Source organism: Mus caroli, unplaced genomic scaffold (genome assembly GCF_978045245.1).
Source record: "Mus caroli unplaced genomic scaffold, Mus_caroli_1 scaffold_4, whole genome shotgun sequence".
Taxonomy (NCBI): Eukaryota; Metazoa; Chordata; class Mammalia; order Rodentia; family Muridae; genus Mus; species Mus caroli.
Genome location: NW_028227259.1, coordinates 69838223 through 69859984, shown reverse-complemented (window position 1 = coordinate 69859984; position 21762 = coordinate 69838223). Strand labels below are relative to the sequence as shown.

Genomic DNA, 21762 nt, shown 5'->3' with positions numbered 1-21762 from the left:
AGGGCTGCTTATTCTGGACTGGGATCGCACCTTAGCAGCAGAGCTCTGGGTCCCAGATTTGGTCATGACCAAACTCATCTAGTATCTAATTTTCCCTTTATTTATGACAATGTCTAACTGCTATTCAATGCTACACTCCTTTACTCTCTGAGCAGCTTTAAAACTGTAGCCTTCTGCCAGGCGTGGTGGTGCACGCCTTTAATCCCAGCACTCGGGAGGCAGAGGCAGGCGGATTTCTGAATTCGAGGCCAGCCTGGTCTACAAAGTGAATTCCAGACAGCCAGGGCTATACAGAGAAACCCTGTCTCTAAAAAACCAAATAAAAAAAGAAAGAAAGAAAGAAAGAAAGAACGAACGAACGAACGAAAGAACGAAAGAAAGAAAGAAAGAAAAGAAAAAGAAAGAAAAGAAAAGCCTTGGGGGAAAAAAAAACCTGCAGCCTTCTAATATGGTTACTTCTTCACTCAGTCAGAATGCCTTTGCACAGAAAATCCCGCTCTGAGGTTACTCAGGAATCCAGTGTAAGTCAGCCTCAGGCCTTAACTCTTCCTTCTTATGCACCAACTCTCAAAATGGTAAGTGTGTCGCCTGGCACACTGCAAAGGTGGCATGGTTTTAGTTTACAGATATCATTACAAGTCCAGATTTCAGTATGATTTGCTGTATATTTCAATCCATTCCAGTCATTGAGTTGCAATGCTCAAATGGTCTGATTTCTGGCCAGTGGAGGTTTCTTCAAATCCTTCTAATCCTTTCCCCTTGTAGCTGTCTGGAAACATCCCTTAGTCTTGAATGTTAATGGTATTTCAGGTATCAGCAGCTTTCAGCGTACCTTTAGCACTAATACACAACTGAAAACTGCATATAGGCTAGAAACTACATGGGCCCACATGGGACTCAATGAAACCAATACAATTCTAACCTAGCAATAGAAAACATAATCAATCACTTGCAGGGTGAATTGTTGAATTCATTAACTCTAGCTGGCAGAAATGTAGGAAAGCTTATTTCCTAATCTTAACACCCTTTCTTCAAGGTGACATCTAAATTCAGTTACATCTGGAACATTAGTCTTTTGTCTGGCACTCACTGCTCTACCAGCCTGAACAGGGCTTGCTCGTGGCTGCATCATCAGGGCTGCTTCATCTAAGTTGCAGCTTCTGGCACGTTACCAGTTTAGTCATGACAATCGGGGGCCTAGTCACAAGTCTCTGCTTTTACTTTGCTTCTGTGACTCCTGGCAGCCACTGCTACTGTTTACTGCTTGCCCTCTCGCCAATCTAGTTTGTCACCGACTACCTGTTTACTTCAGCCTACAGAGAAAATACGGCTTTCATTTGAAACTAAGGATAACAATAAACAATCTATTGTCTTTCCTGCAAACTGACAATTCAGTCTATTATGTATGTTTCATCTGCATTAAAATAAACAAAAAGGACATCTTGTGGTCTGGGTTAGTTTCTGGCTAATTTTGTGACTTGAACCAAGGTTGTAACCTGCTGTCTACATATCAGTCTCCTTACCTAAGGGAGCATTTCAGTAGTTTCTTCCCTCCAAATTTGAAAGCACTGACATATTAAAAACTGAATAACTGAATAGCTGGAGGGATGGCTCTGGGATTAAGAATGCTAATACTGGCTGCTCCACAGAATCAACTAACTGGGACTCAAGGGGACTCACAGAGTACAGGGAGCCAGTAGGATCTGACCTAGGTCCTCTGCATCTATGTTATGGCTGAGTAGCTTGGTATTCACGTGGGAATCTGAACAGTGGAGTGGGGGCTGTCCCTGACTCTTCTGGCTGTTTATGGGACCCTTTCCCTTCTACTGGCTTGCCTCATCCAGCCTTGCTGTATGGTATGTGCCTGGTCCTATTGTAGCTTGTTATGTCCTGTTTGGTTGATGTCTATGAGAGGCCTATTATTTTCTGAGGGGGGGCATAAGGTAGGTGGATCTGAGGGAGAGGGGAAGTCTGGGTGTGGAGACTAGGAGAAGGAAAGGAAAGGAATCGGTAACTGTGGCTGGGATACAATATGTGAGAGAATAACAAAACAAAAACAAAAAACCCTTTGCTTGCTAGATGAGGAACAATTCCCAGTTACATGTTACAGTTACATGTTACATGAAAAAGGGAGTCTAACTCAGTATGGTTTCAATCACTAAAAAATATACTTGATAAGCTACCAGAATTATATGTAATTTTTAAATTGCTTTTCTATATTTAAAAAAAATGTGTACAATAGGCTAGGTGTGGTGGTGCACGCTTTTAATCCCAGCATTCAGGAGGCAGAGGCAGGCAGATCTATGAGTTCAAGGCCAGTCTGATCTAGTTAGTGAATTCCAGGACAGCTAAGGCTCTGCAGAGACCCTGTCTCAAAAAAACCCAAAAAGTATACCATATAGAAACTAAAACATAACTACCAATAAGTTATCTGGAATTCATTAAAATCTTAATGGAGGACTAGAGATGGCTCAGCAGTTAAGAGCACTGACTGCTCTTCCAGGGGTCCTGAACTCAAATCCCAGCAACCACATGGTGGCTCACAACCTCCTGTAATGGATCCAATGCTCTCTTCTGGTGTGTCTGAAGACAGGTATAGTGCACTCATAAATAAAATAAATCTTAAAAGAAAAAAAGATCTTAATGGGGACTGAAGAGATGGCCCAGTGGTTAAGAGCACTTCCAGAGACCTGGGTTCAATTCCTTGCATCCACAAGGCAGCTAACGATCTTCTGCAACTCCAATTCCAGAGGACCCCATACTCTCTTCTTGCTTCCATGAGCACTGCACACATGTGATGCACAGGTCTACATGCAGGCAAAACATTCATACATATAAAAATGTTACAACCATGAATTGATTTTAGAAGAGATCTTATTAACAGCACTATCAGATTGTGACAGTCTGCCAGTATGAACACTCAGGAGCCCCAGTTTACTGGCATCCCTTCTGCTAGCCAATACTGCAGGAAAGCCTGCCTACTCACCTAGCCAGCAGAGGTGTAAGCAAGATAGAGAGGCCCAGCCCTGGAGAATGTGACCAATATGGTTTTAGTACACAGCATAAAGAAGGCCATCTCTCACTTTATTTTTTTTTAAAGGCAGCAAAAGCACACACTGACAACTCCCTGTGCTACAACTTGGATTATAGCTCTACTGTCTTGTTTAGTTACTTCAGTATTTGCTAAGAAAAAGTAAAAATAGCTGCAATTCCAAGACTTAGAGATAGAGACAGTAGGATCACAAGTTGGAGGTCAGCCTAGGTTATATGTTAAGACCCTGTCTCAAAAAGATGAGGAGGGAGGTAAAATCAATAAAAGCATCTAACAAAATACAAATACTATAACTACAAATAAACTTCCAATGTATTAGTAATGAACTGAGATACACATTTCAGTATATATTTATTGTAAATTATTTTCAAGACAATTGTCAGGTCACAGGGCACAAACTTCTTAAGGTTCCTTTTACACAGAGAATAACTACCTCATAAATCAGTGTTCAATTCTGCTGCCAATCAGTACAAGAGAGTTCCTACATCTCCCATAAAAAATATCATATCATCGGTAAGAAAACCTTAAGAGGATAAAAATATGGCTTAGCAGCTAAGTACTGCATATGCCAATAATTATAGCCCCACGTGATTCACACCCTCTGTTGGCTTCTATGCACACACATTCTAGAACATACATGTGCACACACACAAACAAATAAAAGAAATGTTTGGACAAAAAAGGAGTAAACTTGGCCAATGCAAGATAGACAGATAGCAGTAAAATCCTTTAAATATAAATGTTTAAAAACAAACATTTTATCAAAAAACCAAAAAAAAAAAAAAAAACAAACATTTTAATGTTTGTTGAACATGCTCTCTGTATGTTATTCATCAACCTTCAACCATCTCCTCTGCCCATTACTGCACTGTCGTATGGCTATCCTACAGCCATACTGAGTGTGCTTACTCCAGACTGTGATGGGCTGTGTGAAACACACACTGCATTCTGAGGACAACATAAAATGGGAGACACCTTAACATTTTTAAAAAAATTATATGCCAGAATATATACTAGCTAAAGTATATTAACCTATTTTTACTTTTAAAAATAAGTCTACCACACAGAGCAAAACTACAGGCTGTGGCCTGGCTCTTGAATACTGTCTTTTTTCTTTGACTTCACAGAGGTTTCTCACCTTTAAGTATTTGTATCAGTCAATGGGTTCCTCCTGTTTATTCTTTAGTGTCATTTTGGTTTTTTGAGATGAAGTTTTTCTGTGTGGCCCTGGCTGTCTTGGAACTCATTCTGTGGATCAGGATGGCCTCAAACTCAGAAATCCTCCTGCCTCTGCTAGGACTAAAGGCATGGACCGCCATACCTGGCTGCCTCTGTTTATCCTTTAGAAGACTTCATTAGACAGGTAAGCATTCTAGAAGCAGAAACTAAACTTTATTTCTTCTCAAAGAAAACCATCTGGTTCTGGATCCCCAACTCCCTCTCCCCCAAAACATAAACAAACAAACAAAAACAAAACAAGACAAAAAGCTTCAAATAGTTTTTCTTGTAATATGCATCCAACTTAAATAGCACACTTTCTCCAAATGATTTTTAAATGTAACCATAGTTTTGATTGCTCTTTCAAATACCGTAACAAAACTTCCACCAAGGTGATGCTTTAAATCTAAAAAGGTGTTAAGTGTTAAAAACATCAATTTTTTTGTAGTAATAAACATCCTAAAAGAGCTCTGCAAAGTAGTCCTAAATGGAGAGACTAATTACTATCTGAGCTACAGAGAATGGGACAAAGAGCCCAGCATTTTAGGCCCAGTGACAGCTACCCAGAATGAGAATTACAAATTACACTACTGCAACTCACTTCACCAACACTGAAGGGGCACTTTGGACAACATTTAACAGCCACTCTATGAATTTCTGTGTAATATGCTGAAGTTTATTTGGAGTTTTAAACAGACAACCCATTCTGTTCATAAGTGGCATACCACCACTATGGGAAAACTAGCTACAGTATTCTGTCATTAACAACAAACTAAAACAGTGTTATTGCAACCAATTCATTTGCAACCTTAGAAACCAGCTTTTAATAAGGTATGAATATATTCTACTTTATCTGCCCAGCACAGGAGTGTGTGACTGCTTTTATCAAAAACCTGAATGGCTGCAGCTTTTGCCTTCCACTCCAAGTTTTTGAGGGGTCACTGTGAATGTTTGAGAAACGTTTCTGTAACCACTCTTTGCAAATCCCAAGAACCTGAGGGGCTCGGGTTAGCGGTGGATTTGGTCCTGTCCTCTCCTGGGCTCTGCTAGGAGTCCTCCGTGTCAAGCTACGGAACAAGGGAGGTGAACAGAAACAGAACTTACAGGTTTGATGCTACTTTAGAAACTCTCCAATAACTTGAATCTGACTGAGAAAGCAATGCTGAAGAAGATGAAAACTCTCCATCACACCCCGCACCCAGGGTTATTTATGTACAGTTTCAAGAGACACTTTTTTTTCACCAAAAGAACTGTTCGATATAACCGCAAACTTCGGTGTGTTTCCTGTCCCCCAGACTAAGCCCATTCGATAACTGTGAGAAGCCCTCACCTTAAGATCCGTATGTGACATCCACTTTGATTTAGGGAGATTTAAGAAAACGGGATGGCACTACGAAAAAGTATAGCGCAGGAGTACCTCACTCAACCTAAGCAGCAGCAGAACTGCGGCGGCGAGCCCAAGGGACCCTCCAAGCTGGTGGAATCCGCCATTTCCCACGGCCTGTTTGGGTCACCCTGGGTCACCGCGATGTGCCCTAAGACCTCCCGGTCTGGAGGTCCGCCTCAGGGTGTCCCTACGCGGGTTGACCCCTCCCCGGTAGCCGCGGCTCGCGGGGACACCTGTGAGGACCTTGCGAGACCGGCAGGCTCTGTCTGGGGTGGAGAAGGGCAAGCGGGCGGGCCAACTGCCGAGGCCAGGCGCGGCCTCCACCGGTCCGTCACTCACCCTGGCTGCGGCCGCGGGTCGCTGCCCGGCCGCCACCGAGCCTGCACAGCGCCGCCCAGCTGCACCTGTGCGCCGCGGCGGCGGCGGCCAAGCCCGGAAACATCCTGGCGGGGCAGAGGCCCCCACTCGGACACCGCCTCCTGCCTCCGAGCCGCCTGCCGCGCCAACTGACTCCATAGACCGGACCCCGGCGAGCACGGATGTGTGCGCCGCGGCCCGCGGCCTCGGCGACCCGGAAGTCGTGGGGGTGTGGCGCGACAGCGGAAGTGACGGAATGTGCCAGCGGGGGCGCGGTGGGCGGTGCTTCTGGCCAGCACCGGGCCAGGACGGTGTGCGCTGCCGACTGTGCTGGGCATTTGTGAGTCTGTGTCGTGTCCCGGGAGACAGTCTTCCGAAGTGCCGCCGGGGCGTGGGAAGCAGGAGGAGAAGGCAGGGTTTAAGCCTCTGTCCTCTTTCCTTTTGAACCCTCGGCACCGCTCTGTCCAACACCGTGATCACCTGCTGATCACTCAACCTCCGCTTCTCGGTCGTAGTATAACAAAATTAGAGGCGTGCGTAAAATTTGAAGTCGCGGTATTATGTGTACGCGAAGATGGAGCAGTTTTTCAAACAGCCTGGTCCCAGAGAGAAAGAAATCTGAACACATTCGCCTGTTTTAACCATTACAATGTCAGGTTCATTCAGTTCTTAGCTTAAACCTTCTTTCACCACCTTAATTATAATTAATTAACGTGGTTCTCATTTTTAAATAGCTACCCTGTACACTTTTCTTCAAAATACCACTACTGAAATTATTGTCCCCCCCGGAATAGAGAATAGATATATGGATACTGGATCCTGTGCAGTATACGTATACTACTATATTCCAGGGGCTAAGTCAATACCTGTCTGGCCAAATAAATAGAATGGGATGCATGTTCACTTGTTTTAAAGATTAATTTAAATCGCTTAGTGAAAGTACTGTAAAATAAAATTTTAAATGGAAAATGAGTGGACAGGGTGGAGGGAGGGTATAGGGAACTTTCGGGATAGCATTTGAAATGTATATAAAAATATCTAATAAAAAATAAAGAAATTGAGTGCAAATCAGTAAATGGGGAGGAAACCCACCACTTTGAATGGACTTGAGGCTCCCTTCACAGGAGGGAATCCACCTCTGGTAAGGGTAAGCAGGTCAAAAGCCCATGGCTATCAAGGTTGTGGTCTCTAGTAAAAAGCTATTGTAGCTATTTGGATAAATGTATTATGGTCTAACACCCCTCCCCCCATAACTGTAGCCATTTTGTTCCATGCCTGCCAGTTATATTACTACTGTAACATGCCTGCCAGTCACTGACCAAGAAGTGACTTTGCTCAAGAACATGCTGACCACATACCATGGTTTTGTCCTGTCTGTTCTGAATGTTATGTATGAGGTTTGCTAATCTTAAGAAATTCCATTAAATCAAAGGTCAACACGAACTGTTATGTCTAAAACGGTTTGAGTCAGAGCTGACCACCGGACAGCCCTTCCTGCACCTACATATGAACTCACTGTGGTTTTTGTGGCTGACAGTGAAGAATGCTTCTAATAAGCTAAAAAGTTATGATTATAACACTCATGCTCTATTACCTCAATGTCCTGAAATTCCTCTGTTCACCATGCATTCCCACTTTCCTTACCTTACTCAGGACCAATCAGCTTAAAGGTTTACTGATACACTTTGCCTAGTGAGCCTTCCTTGCCCTTTAAACTTCTGTACCTGTTTTGGTTTTGGTTTTTTTAGTTTTAGGTTTTTGGGTTTTTTTTTTTCCTATAGAAAGTCTACTCTGAGAGCAGACTCGTGTCACAATTAGGTTTTTCCTTCTTGTGGACCTGGGCATCCGGTATTATGGTGTGTGTTCAATAAACTATTCTTGCTTAACTGCGATGGTGTGTGTGACAAATTCCTGAATTCCAACAAATGGATAGGTTTTTCTGGTTAAATTGCCTTCTAAAGTGTGTGCTCATAGAATAGTGCTACTGTCAGCTTTGAACAGAGCAGCTGTTTGTTTTCTTTTGTAATGGTCAATGGTGACTGCAGAAATGCCTAACTGATCAAAGAACTGAGAATAAATGACTGTTGAATGCCTAGCCATGAACTGAAACATTTGTATCACTTCTTCCAAAGGCCAGGGAACATTCTGGAAGAAGGGGTGGATGAAAAGTAAACACCAGAGGAAGTGGAGGGAAGTAATGGAAAACTCGGACTTCCAGTATGACATCGTTGGTGCCTTCTTGAACTCACACTTACTGTGATTACTCTAAGACTGGGCACATCAGCACTGTGTCTGGGAAAGAGAAGGGGCTCCTAGGGTCCTGCCCTCCCCTGAGAGTTTCTACACAATGGTTGATGGGGGAAGGGAGAGACATTTGAAAGCAAAACTTCACCCATTTACCTGTAAACAACCCTAATGAAACTCATGAGATGTCACTCACAGAGACAGACACATGCACATCAAAGCAGAATGGAAAAGCTCACTGGGAAAATGAAGGGGATTGGCAGGGGTGGGCAGAGGACAAGAGAGTAACAGGTGTGTAAATATGATCATAATACACTGCACATAAAATGGTCACAATAAAACCCTTTATATATTATTAATATATGCTTATAAAAGCTTAATGAGACTCAGCACAGGGATTTTGTTATTCTTTGGATTGGGGATTTTGTTTTGAGACAGGGTCTCACATTGTAGCCCAGGCTAGCTCAGCAGTCACTATGTACCTGGAGTCACTGTGCACCTTTGAATTCACTGTTCCTCGGCCACCTTTCACTTTCTCAATCAGTGGTTACTTTCTTTGGAAGAAAATGTAAAGCATTTCAAAAGACTTTGTTACTGTAGTCTGTATTTTCTGGAATGCAGGTCAAAGTGAGCATGTCCCTCTAGGACATTTTCAGACATTCTGTGTGTGATTAAGATTTTAGATGGTCTAAACTAAGAATGTATGTTATAAACAGATGCTTAAATTGTACTATTTTATCAGACAGACAAAAGTATAAGTGGAAAATGACAAAGTATGGTTCTCATACACCATAATTTCTACAAGATGTTTCCAAGGAAGTTGCTGCCCTTATCAGACACTTTAAATCTAGCTGGCTGAACTTTGTTTCATCCTGTCTAGTCCTGGGACAATGATGGTTCTACTCATTAAACAAGCCTGGCTATCTATCTGGAAAATGGACTTAGATGATTCATTACAAAATAAAGAGAATGGTTCTGCCCCGAGGCTTCCAATTTTGAGTACAGATGTATCCGTGGGAATTGTGTTCTTCTCCCCTTCAGGATTAGTGTGGAAGGACCTTACCGACCTGAACATTTTTTAAAGGCTTACACATGGCTCTTTAAAAGGACTGTCAAGGGCTGGTGAGATGGCTCAGTGGGTAAGAGCACCCGACTGCTCTTCCGAAGGTCCAGAGTTCAAATCCCAGCAACCACATGGTGGCTCACAACCATCCGCAATGAGATCTGGCGCCCTCTTCTGGAGTGTCTGAAGACAGCTACAGTGTACTTACATATAATAAATAAATCTTTAAAAAAAAAAAAAAAAAAAAAAAAAAAAAAAAAAAAAGGACTGTCAAACCACAACCAAGGGTGTGTTGGTCGCCACTACACAACCAGAGGCAGAGATGGAGCGTATGTGCAGAGACATTTTCTATGTCTAAGCAAACCTTTCTTGCACGTGAAAAACTGTTCATATTGTTTCAAACCACACTGTTAATCCCTGCGTCCACTTCTCAGAGATGCTGAGACACTTGTCTCTATTCAGCATGAAGTGAACATGAAATCAGACTCAGGCCCTCTGTCACTCCAAATATGTATGTTCTGAAAAGCATGTTGTAAGGCAAGGAGAAGGCAAAAGGTTTGTTATTCTATGTACATTATATGCATGTGTGTACTGTACAGAGGCTAGAGGTTGGTATCAGGTGTCTTCCTCTATCTCTACCTTTTATATTTAAAATCACATTTATGTAGGTGTATGTATATGTACATGTGTTTGGTGAGATGGTACAGTGTGCCTTTGGAAGGCAGAAAAATAACTTGTGGGAGTCAGTTCTTCCCACCAGGTGGGGTCCCGGCATTGATCTCAGGTTATTTCATTAATCATGTGTGGTGACATGTGCTGTATCTGCAGAAACATCTTGCCAGTCCCTCTGACTTATTTCCCATTTTATTCATTCATGTGTGCGTTCACGATGGGGAGAGCACGTGCCATTTTACACATGTGAAGGTCCAAGGACAACTTTGTGGTGTCACTTATCTCCTGCTTTTATGTGGGACCTGGGTATCAGATTTATGTCATCAGCCTTAATGTAGCAAGCAGTTTGACCCATTGAGCCATGTCCAGAGCCAAGAGAGGATTATTCTTATGCACTGACTTCAACATTCCTGGATGTGCTTGTGGGGGAGTCTGGGCACAGGTGTTTTGTTTCATAAACAGGATCTCAACGGAGCATTTGCAAAGAGATGAAACATAGATCTAGTCTGACCAGATGGGGAGTTTTTTAACTAAAACTGAAAGTTTATATGAGGACTAAAATTAAGTACCTGGAATAAAAATTTTCATGACTAAGGGGCTGACAGCTAAAGGAGCTACAGCTTGAAAAAAACGACAAGTGTAGAAAACAGGAAGCTCTCTGCTTGTGCCTCCTAACCTCCTTAGAGTCTTAGTCAAGCAGGTTAGCGCTTTGTCTCCCCTGTGTGCTGTGAACATCTTTAGACTTGGGGGCATTTCTCTCATCTTCTTACCCTATGTGTTCACTATAGGTAATAGCATAGAGTATGCGTAGTGGATAAAGGAATGGAAATTTAAAGCTACACAGTTTTAATTCTCCTTTTCTATCTAACCCTTCTTTGAGAAAGATAAAGATGAAACTTCTATGAAATCTCTCCGACTTCTACCCTAGACAGTGAACTTTCAATGCACTTCCTCATTTTCTGGTCAACTTCCCTTCCTTCTCAATATAAATAAATCTTAGCGCCCCCTGCCCCTTTATCTCCTGTTATTCCCTCTCTCCTTTCTTTTGTTCATTAAGTTTGGCTTAGAACTGGCAGGAACTCCTGACCTTAGCTTCCTGACTGCTGGGATTGTTTCAACAACATAAACACATTCCTCAGTTGTTTTACCTTGTCCTAACACCTCAAACATTGTCACTGTCAATGTGTCACTGGAAACACTTGGCTGACATCACTCTTCTGCTTGCTGATTAAAAAAAAAAAAGCCAGGCGTGGTGACTCACGCCTTTAATCCCAGCACTCGGGAGGCAGAGGCAGGCGAATTTCTGAGTTCAAGGCCAGCCTGGTCTACAAAGTGAGTTCCAGGACAGCCAGGGCTATACAGAGAAACCCTGTCTCAAAAAGCCAAAATAATAATAATTAAAAAAAAAAAAAAGCAGTTGAAAGCATGCCAGTTGTTAGTATTGATTTTAGCCAGGCCTCATCCACTTTTGGACATAGTTCTAGAGAAACTGAAGAAAGACCATCTCCTTCCTGCCCTGTTTTCTGTTAGAAGGAGCAGAAGGGAGGCCAAAGCATGGTCTGCTTTTGCCTTTAGAAGATGAGGCCTTGGCTGTGCCTGGGAAACTGTAAACAAGCCTGACTGCTTTGGTTTCCTTAAGATAAGGAACAAACCCACTGAAGCATCCAATGGTCCCATGTGCAAAAGAAGGAAACTTTAAGGAGCCAAGACTTCCCAAAGAACTGAGGCACAAGTAGGAGGCTAATAAACAGAAACAAAAGGAAAGCTCAAATTGTGGAGTTAAATGTTCTTTTCAATAGTTACAAATATAAAATGTCAAAGAATTATTACTAAACCCACATGTCTTTGACAAGTGAATTGCAATCAGAGGTCAGGGTACAAAAAAGAATTATTAACTTGCACCGTAGCACAGACCACATGTCGCTTTAGCAACTTTCTACCCTTGCTTTTTCTGAGAATGAACTCATATCCTTGTTCCTTTCTCATGAAAATAAGGTTTTTTTTTTTTTTTTTTTTTTGGTTTTTCGAGACAGGGTTTCTCTGTGTAGCCCTGGCTGTCCTGGCACTCACTTTGTAGACCAGGCTGGCCTCGAACTCAGAAATCCGCCTGCCTCTGCCTCCCGAGGAAAATAAGGTTTTTTTAGTAGTTAACTTACTTCTGCCCCATAGCTAAGAAATACCAGTCCATAATGGAAGAAGATTCACACCCTTATTCCATTAAAAAAAGAAAAAAAATCCAGTTCTTACCTTAGCCCCACCCCCAGTCAACAATGAAGGTTGTGCTTCCAGTTAAGGATCTAGGCTCTTACTAGGTCAAATGAAAATTAGATATTCTTAGATGCACAGAAGCATTACTGTAGGTGGTCCTTTGTTCCCCACCTCACTTAGAGGGTAGAAGGAAGGGCGTGTAGGGAGCAAATCGATTGAGCCTGGAATCCTGAGGCTGGTGATGTGGCAGTCCTAGCAACAGGCGGGAGAGCTGTGCGAGGCTCAGCTAGGGATGTCTAAGCTTGAGATTTTGTGTGGAGGAGGCATGCTGAGAGGATTCAGCAGATCCATCGGTTGCTACATCAAAGCCAAACTGTGGGAAAGGGTGGGCAAAGCAGAAGTTTAAGGAAGCTACTGCTAACGTCTAGGTAAGAGATGAATGCATTTTCTGTTCATGTGGTGACCGGAGCTGGTGACATATTCTGGGTATACCTGACAATTGGGGACAGAGGACTTGTGAGCCATCCTAATGACTTAATCCTTCTGATGGCATGCTTGAGTTGATGCACTGCTGGTGGTATGAGGCCTTCTATGGTGTTAGTTTTATAGTTCACAATATCGGATGCATGAAACAAGATGTCATCACTACTACACAGGAACTGTAAAATCAATATTGGGTGGGAGGTAGCCGGGTGGGTCAAGGGTTGCCACATCAATGTAAGGACCTGCGCTCAAATTCCCCAAACCCACATAAAAAGCTGGTTGTGGTAGAACACATCATAACTCTAGCATTCCTAGGGTGAGACAGGAAAGAGAGGCAGGTGAGCCCTTAGAAACTCGTGGACCCATAACCCTGGGCATCCTGATTTGAACAAGGGGCAGGGCATACACCCATCTAACGTTGTCCTCTGGCCTCCACGTGTACAGCACAGCATGCTTGTGTCCCCATGTAAATGTTCATTGCCTACTATGCCCAAGACAAGGTAGACTTGAGTTTACAGAGACCATTAGTGTTGAAAGAGGTGGTGAGAAATCCCAAGCACACAGGCCTGCTGGCCTTACAGGAGGGGAAGGCAGTCAGGCTGCCTGAAAACTTTGTAAATAAACTAATAAACAAACAAATAATAAATAAGCAAGCAAGCCAGCCTCAGAAGTAAACCTTAACCTTTGATTTCCCAGAGCTCCAGAAGCAGGAAACTACAAACTTGAAGTCACCCAGTTTATGAGATTTTGCTATGGTCATCCAAGTTAATTTTGTAAGGGGAACAGCATTTAATCTATAGCAAAACAGTCTTTAGTTGTCCAGTTTAACACACACACACACACACACACACACACACACACACACACACACACACAATCTGAGAATGTTCAATCATAATTTTATATTTAGGTCACATAGGCTAACCACAAAATTGAAAAGCACTAGTCGCTGACTTTTTTTTTTTGTAAAAATTTATTTATTATATGTAAGTACACTGTAGCTGTCTTCAGACACTCCAGAAGAGGGCGCCAGATCTTGTTACGGATGGTTGTGAGCCACCATGTGGTTGCTGGGATTTGAACTCTGGACCTTTGGAAGAGCAGTCGGGTGCTCTTACCCACTGAGCCATCTCACCAGCCCTAGTCACTGACTTTACACCCCCAGCTTGTCCTTAGGGTCCATTCGGGGCCATGAGGTCTTGGGCTCTGGGGAGAACATGTGTGATGTGACAATCAGCAGAGACACTCCAAAGAGTGCTTTCATATAGGACATGACATTAAGAATAACACATATAGCAGGCTCAAAGACTCAAAATGGGAAAAAATGAAATACACCAATTAGCTTATCTATCAGTTGCTGAAATGTTTTGATTATGTTAAATAAAACATTAGAAATGAACTTTATCAATGTTTTTCATATATTTACGGTTCTAGGATGGACCCCAAGATTTCTTACATAGTAATGCAAAGCACATACTACCAAGGCTGGCTTGCTTGCTTATTTATTTATTTATTTATTTATTAAGTTTTCAGGCAGCCTGACTGCCTTCCCCTCCTGTAAGGCCAGCAGGCCTGTGTGCTTGGGATTTCTCACCACCCCTTTCAATGTTAATGGTCTCTGTAAACTCAAGTCCACCATACTTTTTATTGTTTTTAATGTGGCTAGCAGAAAACCCAAAATTACCTACATAGCAGCACTGCATTTCTACTAAACACACATACACCACCCCTAAATCTAGGTCGCCTTGAGGTACTCCTTCCTTCAATGTCAGCTCTTACAAGTCATCTTCGAATTAAGAAATCTTTCTCTGCTCCAACTGGTTTTGTGTGTGTGTGTGGTCATGGCAGTGGTGGTGGTAGCAGGCATGTGTGCACACCTGTCTAAATGTGTAGGCTGTAAGAGGACAGAAGATGCTCTGCTTCACCACTCTCCTTACTATCCCCTTGAGAAGGGTCTCTCACTGTCCCTGCCTCCCACAGAGCTAGGGGTACAGGAGCACATGACCATGCCCAGCTGTTTACATTTGGGGGTGGGCGGATTTCCTAATGTTTGCACAGCAAGCACTCCTACCCAGTGAGCCATCTCCTCTGCCCTCCAACTGGTTTAACATCAACAAGGGGCAGTTTTCAAAATGTGTGTGTGTGTGTGTGTGTGTGTGTGTGAGAGAGAGAGAGAGACAGAGAGAGAGAGACAGAGAGACAGAGAGAGAGAGAGAGAGAGAGAGAGACAGAGAGACAGAGACGAGACAGAGAAAGACAGAAGAGCAGAATCCTCACGAAGCCTAGAGAAATGAATCTACTGCAATGAAGTCTTTTCCTGTTTTACTGAGTTCCTTTTCTCCTTGGGTGCCACTGCTTTTTAAAACCACCCTTTGTTATTTCATTAACCTTTAGAGATTCAACACCCTAAAAAAAATGGGGCTGACAAGAAAACCATACCCTTAATACATACTTTAATACTTGGGTCCTGTATAACATTTTTCTAAGATGTTTCCAAGAGAAACAGATGTTTCGAGCAATTAAATGTATTCCCTAAGGTCACAGAGCCATATAAGACAGTGCTGAAATATGGGTTCCTGTGACACTTTTATCATTATATCAAAATATCAATCATGTCTGCAAGCTCTAAAAAAATTTCAAACCTAAGGAGGTAAAATTATATCTATCATTACAACTATCACCTATTACTATATAGAACTATGGGATTTTTTTTTCTTCTTTTTCGAACTGGGCTATAAGTACACAGGAAATTATGTTAGTTTATCCAATGAAGCAATCTGCAGAATTGTTCTAACTTATAGATTACAGTGAGAATGACAGCCAAAAGTTACCGAGTTCTGTATGTAAAGCACTATTAAAATTGCTTGACTCATTTATCATCTCCCAAAAGATGATGTGTTGCCAGCATGCCAATTTACATGCGATTTAATTTTGTGATACAGGCACAAAAGCAAAGTGCAACTGAAACCTCTCCGACCCGACTTCAGATCCCTGACCGTGGCCAGACCGCGTGGCCTCCCACTGCCGTGAGTCAGAAAACTGTGACTCCGACACACTCTCTGCACGTCACAGGTGCACTGAGCTCTGAGCAGTTCATAAACTACTTCTGCATCCTACTTGTGTATTCACTGGGGATAATTCGAAAGAGTGATGCCTTTTAATCATTTGCTCATTTTAAAGATACAATTTCTGCAAAGAGCACTTTCATTTAGACAAGTGTGAAGTTTCACTAAGTAACCATACTTCTGGATTCTACCTGCTGCATATATTTCTGGAATTGGCAGGCTAAAACACCCTACTGTTGACACACGTTTTTACACTGGAATGGGGGAAATTTTTGAATAGGTCCAAAGTTTAGTTTCTTTTTTACTTCTTTGCTGGAGATTAAACCCCAAGTCTTGCAAATGTTCAACCCAAGCTCTTTCACTGGGCTACAAGCCCAGTCCCGAGTTTCATTTCCTACAGGGGTCACAGAAATGAAGCAACCCTGATTCATCCAAGGTCTCTCTTGAGAGCAGCTCCTTACAATCTCCAGGAGTCCCGGCCTAGAGGCAGAATGTAGATAAGGCCCCTGAAAAACTCTTACCACCTGCAAATACTTTCACATACACCCCATCAAGCAATCTGCCAAGTTTTTCTACTAGCCACATTTTACAAATGAGGACATTAGGTCCAGGAAAATGAGAATATCCAAATGCTAGAATCATAATTTCTGACATTTTTGAGACAGGGTTTCATATAGCCCAAGATAACCACAAATTTGCTATGTATCTAAGGTTTCAACTCCTGCCTCTACCTCTCAAACGTTGGGATTACTGTAGGCTGCCATGCCTAATTTCTGACATGACTGCTGGTTGTGTGTGTATATTGTCTTTGTTTTAATATTGGAATGCTAAATTAGATCTACAGTGGATGATTTTGGTATTTGGGGTTTGGAGGTTGGTGCTAGGAAATTAACCCCCAGGGCTTTGTTCGTGCTAAGCCAACACAATAGCACTGAGTTATACCTGCCAGCCCTAACATTTGCAGGCCTTTGTGTTTAAACATGTACTCTCCTGCTCAATTCACTCTCTCTGCTTCTGTGCATGTGCATGCCCACGTGTGGAGGCCAGAGGACATCAAGTGTCCTCTTCCTGCCTTCCCACTGTACCTGGATTGACAGTATTTTTTGAGCTAGGGTTGTGGCCAGTAAGCTTCAGCAATCCACCTGTTTCTGCTTTCTGAGAGCAGGGGTTACGAGCCCTGGAGCCTTTTTAAGTGGATGCTAGGAGTCCAGACTCAGGACTTCCACACTGGGTAACAAGCAAGCCCATTCAGAGCCATCTCTCTAACCCCTTCCCACTTACTGTTAGTAAGTCAGGTAGCTAACTCTGTGCCTTTACTTACTCTTCCACCAGAGTGGCTAACCAAACATTTTCTATTTTGTTAATGTCTCTGAGACAAGGTCTTGTTCAATATACCATGCTGATTTCAAAATTTGCAAGTCTCCTGCCTCTGCCTCTCAAACGATGATTAAAAACATGTACCACCAACCCTGGCAAGACAAGTACTTTAGTATTAAACCTTCATTCACTGGCTGAGCTCCAATCACCCCCCTTGTTTGGATGTCAGCCTTCTCTTCATCTGCAGGACGTCCTGGGTTTTGGTGAAACTGGAAATGAGAATACCACACTCGGCTCATCAAGACAGCTCGGTGGCGGGACAAGTCACCGCCTGCTAATCCTGACAAAGTGTGACTCCTGGAACCCACACAGTGGAATAAAAAAAGAACCAAGCCTGTAAGCTGTCATCTGACCACAGGCACACCACTGCACAAGCCTGTGCGCCCACTTGTGTGGACACACCACGCATACAAGAGAAAGCCTTCTGAATCCCAGTGGAATCCCTTAAGAAGGGAATTATAGCACTTGCAATCCTAACACTTGTGAGGTGGAGGCAGAATCAGCAGTTCAAGCTTGAACTACTGGAAACTAGAGTAGGGGAGAAATAAATAAAAAAGCAAATCTCATGTTCTAATCACTTCCCCAAGGGGGCAGAGCTGCTGCGGCCTCTCTATTCTTGCTCTGAGGGTGGTCAAGAGAACTAAGCGAATCTCCCTGTACTCAGACATCCCTTCGCGATGTGCATCTGTCTTCATTAAGACTCCTGTTGCTTGATAAAGCACCATGAAAGAGCAACTCGGGAAGGCCGGGGTTTAAGTTACAGCTCACGGGTCACACCCCATCTCCAAGAGAGCCTGAAAGCAAGAGCTGAAGGAGAGGTGCTGCTCACTAAAGCCTTGTTCCTCGTGGTTTGCCCATCCTGCTTTCGTTGATAACCCAGGACACCCGCCCAGGGGCAGCACCACCCACACTGGGCTGGCCCCTTCCTACATCAATTATGTATCAAGAAAATGTCCCACAGGCTTATCTACAGTCAGTCTGATGAAGGCATTTTTTTTTTTAAACTGGGGTTCCTCTGCTCAGTAAAGTCTAGGTTTTTGTTAAGCTGACACAAAAATCTAGCCAACATAACTGATCCCTTGTCAACTTGACACACAGACACAACACCATTCAATTATATGATCTTTCTTTTCTCATTTGTTCCCAGGTTGTCATGTTGACATTAGAATCACAATATAAAAAATAACTTTTTTTAATACCAGTCTTTAGAAGACCCAAGCCCTTGTAGAAATTTGATCCCCTATAAAATGAAGAACAAGTTACATACTTCCTTAGTCCAAGAGGGAAAATCAAGAGCACAGCTACATTCCAGTAAAAGCAAAACTGAAGTCCAACATGGAAGCCCTGCGTTTGTCTGGGAGCCACGGTCTTCTGGGCTCCAAAGGGCTTCAACAACTCTACTCTCTGGCTCTGGCGTCCACAGCATACACTGTGTGTCCCCCGGGCTCAGGCCTGCTCCACTTCACAGCTACCGCTATCCTTGGTACTTGTCCCAAGTTATTATCTCCAAAATGCTAGAGCCTCTTGATGCAACTGGACTACTCCTTCACCAACAGCCTCTTCTGAGTTCTCATGGACTCTGACCTTGACCCATGGTGCCAAGTCTCAACTTATCTCTATGGCCCCTTCAATCCTGAGGCTCCAACGCGACTGAGACTTTACCTTCATCAATGGCCGCTCACGGTGCCAAGCCGGACTGCTCTCCTTGACCCTTTCCTACCTTCAAAACTAGTACCGCCTGGTAGACTCTTACATATTACCAAGTTCAGCTTTCAGTACATGGTATAGCCTTGCCTCCCCCAGACCAGTTTGCGCTCTGATCTTGAGGAAACTTGTCTTAGTGGTTCAGGTTTCTTGTTAATCAGTCTATTCTTCAGCCCTAGCTGACCAGCACCACAAATATCAAATGCTCCAATAAAGACTTTAAGTGATTCTCAAACTTCTCTCTGAAACAACACAAGCCAAGCTTCCACTGTCTGCATTGCTCTCAACATAACCTTAACTGCTCGCAACAGCTCTTTAACTCTGAGCACTCAATGGCTTGCTTTCCCAGCCCCAAGCTGTAAATTACAGTCTTCCAGCAATCCTAAAGACAGCATGGCCAGGGCTGGCAAAGCACTACTCCACTCCCGGCACCAATTTCTGTCTTTGGGTTCCTATTGCTGTGATAAAATATTATTGCCAAACAACTTGAGAAAGAAAAGGTTTTTCTCAGTTTACAACTCTCAGGCCACACTCGTATCACTGAGGGAATTCAAGGTAGGAACTTGGAAGCAAGTCTGCAGAAGCCATGAAAAATCACTGTGACTGGCCTGCATCTCATGGCTTGCTCAACTGGCTTTCATTTATAACCTAGGACAACCTGCCTAAGGATGGTACCATTCACAGTGGACTGGACCGTTTCCACATCAATTATTAATCAAGTAGATGCCCACAATCACCCTGGGGGCATTGTTTTCATTGAGATTTCTCTCCCTAGGTACTAAGTTTGTATCGAGTTGACATAAACAGCCAGCACATTGTCAGAAGCCTTATTTCTATCAACCAGCCTAAAGTATCTATGTCAATTGCTTAGATATTTTTAATACTGATCTTAAGAGATATTCTTTTAAAGAGACATAATGGCCTTTTTTACTCAGAATATAATGTGAAATTTACATCCAGAAAGAGAAAAGTAAATGGGATAACAGGCCATGATAGAGTGTTCTGTGCTCTGTGCAAGAAGACTTCGTCAACGCACATGTATGTTTAAGGCTTGCCCTAAGATACATGTGTGTGGTAGGAGTGGTGTGTACATACATGGAGGCTGGATGCAGATGTGCTGCTCAGTTTATTCCCACCTATTTCCTCAGTAAACTTGGAGCAAGCTGGTGGCTGGAGGTGTTTCCTCATCTTCACCTCTCACAGTGCCAGGGTTACCTGCAGGTGTGTAACCATACCCAGCATTTTACATGGACTCTGCAGATCTGAATTAACCCCAGGCTTGCAGGGCAAGCACTCATATCCATTGATTCATCTCCCCGGTCTGGAGATAAACCTTGAATAGGATTCTCAGTTATACATCCCCCTCTCTCTATGATCTCAGCAGTCACCATTCAACCAAGGAATGAGCACGTTTTGCCTTCCCAAAGTTCAGAATTATGGAGCTGGATGTAGCTGCACATGTCTTTAATCCCAGCATTTGGGAGGCAAAGGCAGGCAGATCTCTTATGAGTTTCACCAGCCAGTCTGGTCTACATAGCAAATTCCAGGACACATAGGGCTATGTAAAGACAGCCTGCTGAAAACAAACAAACAAACAAACCTCAGAATTATGGTATGAGAAACTCCAAAGAGTTCAGCTCTGTTTTAAAACAGACACACAAAGCTATATAATGAGCCGACTATGTGTATGTTTCTGAAATAATCTTCCTTAAAACCTCTAGGAAGAGGCTGGAGAATTAGCTCAGTGGGTAAGAGTACCTACCCACTCTTCTTCCAGAGGACCTATGCTCAGTTCCCAGTGCCCACGTGGCACCTTACAACCATCTGTAACTCCAGTTTCAGGAGATTTGACACCTTCTGACCTCCACAGGCACCAGGCACAGATAAGGTACACATACATACACAAACAAAACATACACATACATAAAAAGAATACATTTTTTAAAACTTTAGAAAATCAATTTTTCTTAACTTTGATGTAATGTTGGAGAACAAATCCAGGGTCTCACTTGTGCACACTAGAGAAGGAAATGTGTTACTGCTTAGCTATCCCCAGAGCCCCCAAACACTTATATTCTGGGTTACCAAACATTTTTTCCTACTTATGTAGACAGCTCTAATTGCCTTTGGACTTTTCTGCACCTGTTGCCCCTTGCCGTGCTTCCCCTGCCCCCTTTAAAGCTGAGGATCAAACTCAGAGTTCTTGAGATTGCACTAATGAGCTAAATCCCCTATATGTGGATAAAGAATCCACTATTTTTCACCTACAGAATTGTCTTTATATAAAACTGATCTTATTATTATATGACTGTACCATCTGCATGTACACCTTCATATCAGAAGAGGGCATCAGATCCCATTATGAGACACCATGTGGGTTATTGGGAACTAAACTCAGAACTTTTAGAAGAGCAGCCAGTGCTCTTAACTGCCGAGCCATCTCTCCAGCTCCAAAAGTGATCTTTATAATGTCTTTTAGATTGCATTATTGAAGTGGAAAAGGACTTATATAACTGGTTGATAGAATAAGTATAGGCTGTTCAATCAACCCAGAAAATATCTACCACTTCAAGATACCTATAAGGAAAATGTATTCTGTTGTCTGATACTGACTGATAACTTTGGATATACTGTATATTATGAGTCAATGAAGTATAAATACTGCATCCACCAGACTTTCCATTTCATGAATCGAAAATATATAGAAGCAAGCAACTGCGCTATCCAGTGTCATCTCTTACCAAGTCCCAGGGTATCATGCAGTTTTCCTATTGAACAGCATTCTTCAACATCACAGTATCTCTATTATCTATATTGGGGTGGGGACCACAGAAGCATTCAGACTCACCTTCTTCTAACAACAATTAGGAACAAAAGAAAGCTGAGTTCTGACTGTAAATGTACTTGTACAACATAGCATTTCTAAACCTGC

The 21762-nt window shown here is 42.8% G+C and overlaps 1 protein-coding gene across 1 annotated transcript in view; it reads right to left on the bottom strand.

The window, feature by feature from the left end:
* Positions 1-6229, bottom strand: part of Slc30a9 (solute carrier family 30 member 9) — a 50557-nt gene extending 44328 nt beyond the window's left edge. Inside the window, exon 1 of the mRNA XM_021162111.2 lies at positions 5997-6229. Within this exon, the coding sequence (XP_021017770.1) occupies positions 5997-6099 (103 nt within the window). The 5' untranslated portion in view covers positions 6100-6229. The remainder of the gene's footprint in view (positions 1-5996) is intronic.
* Positions 6230-21762: the final 15533 nt, after the last annotated feature.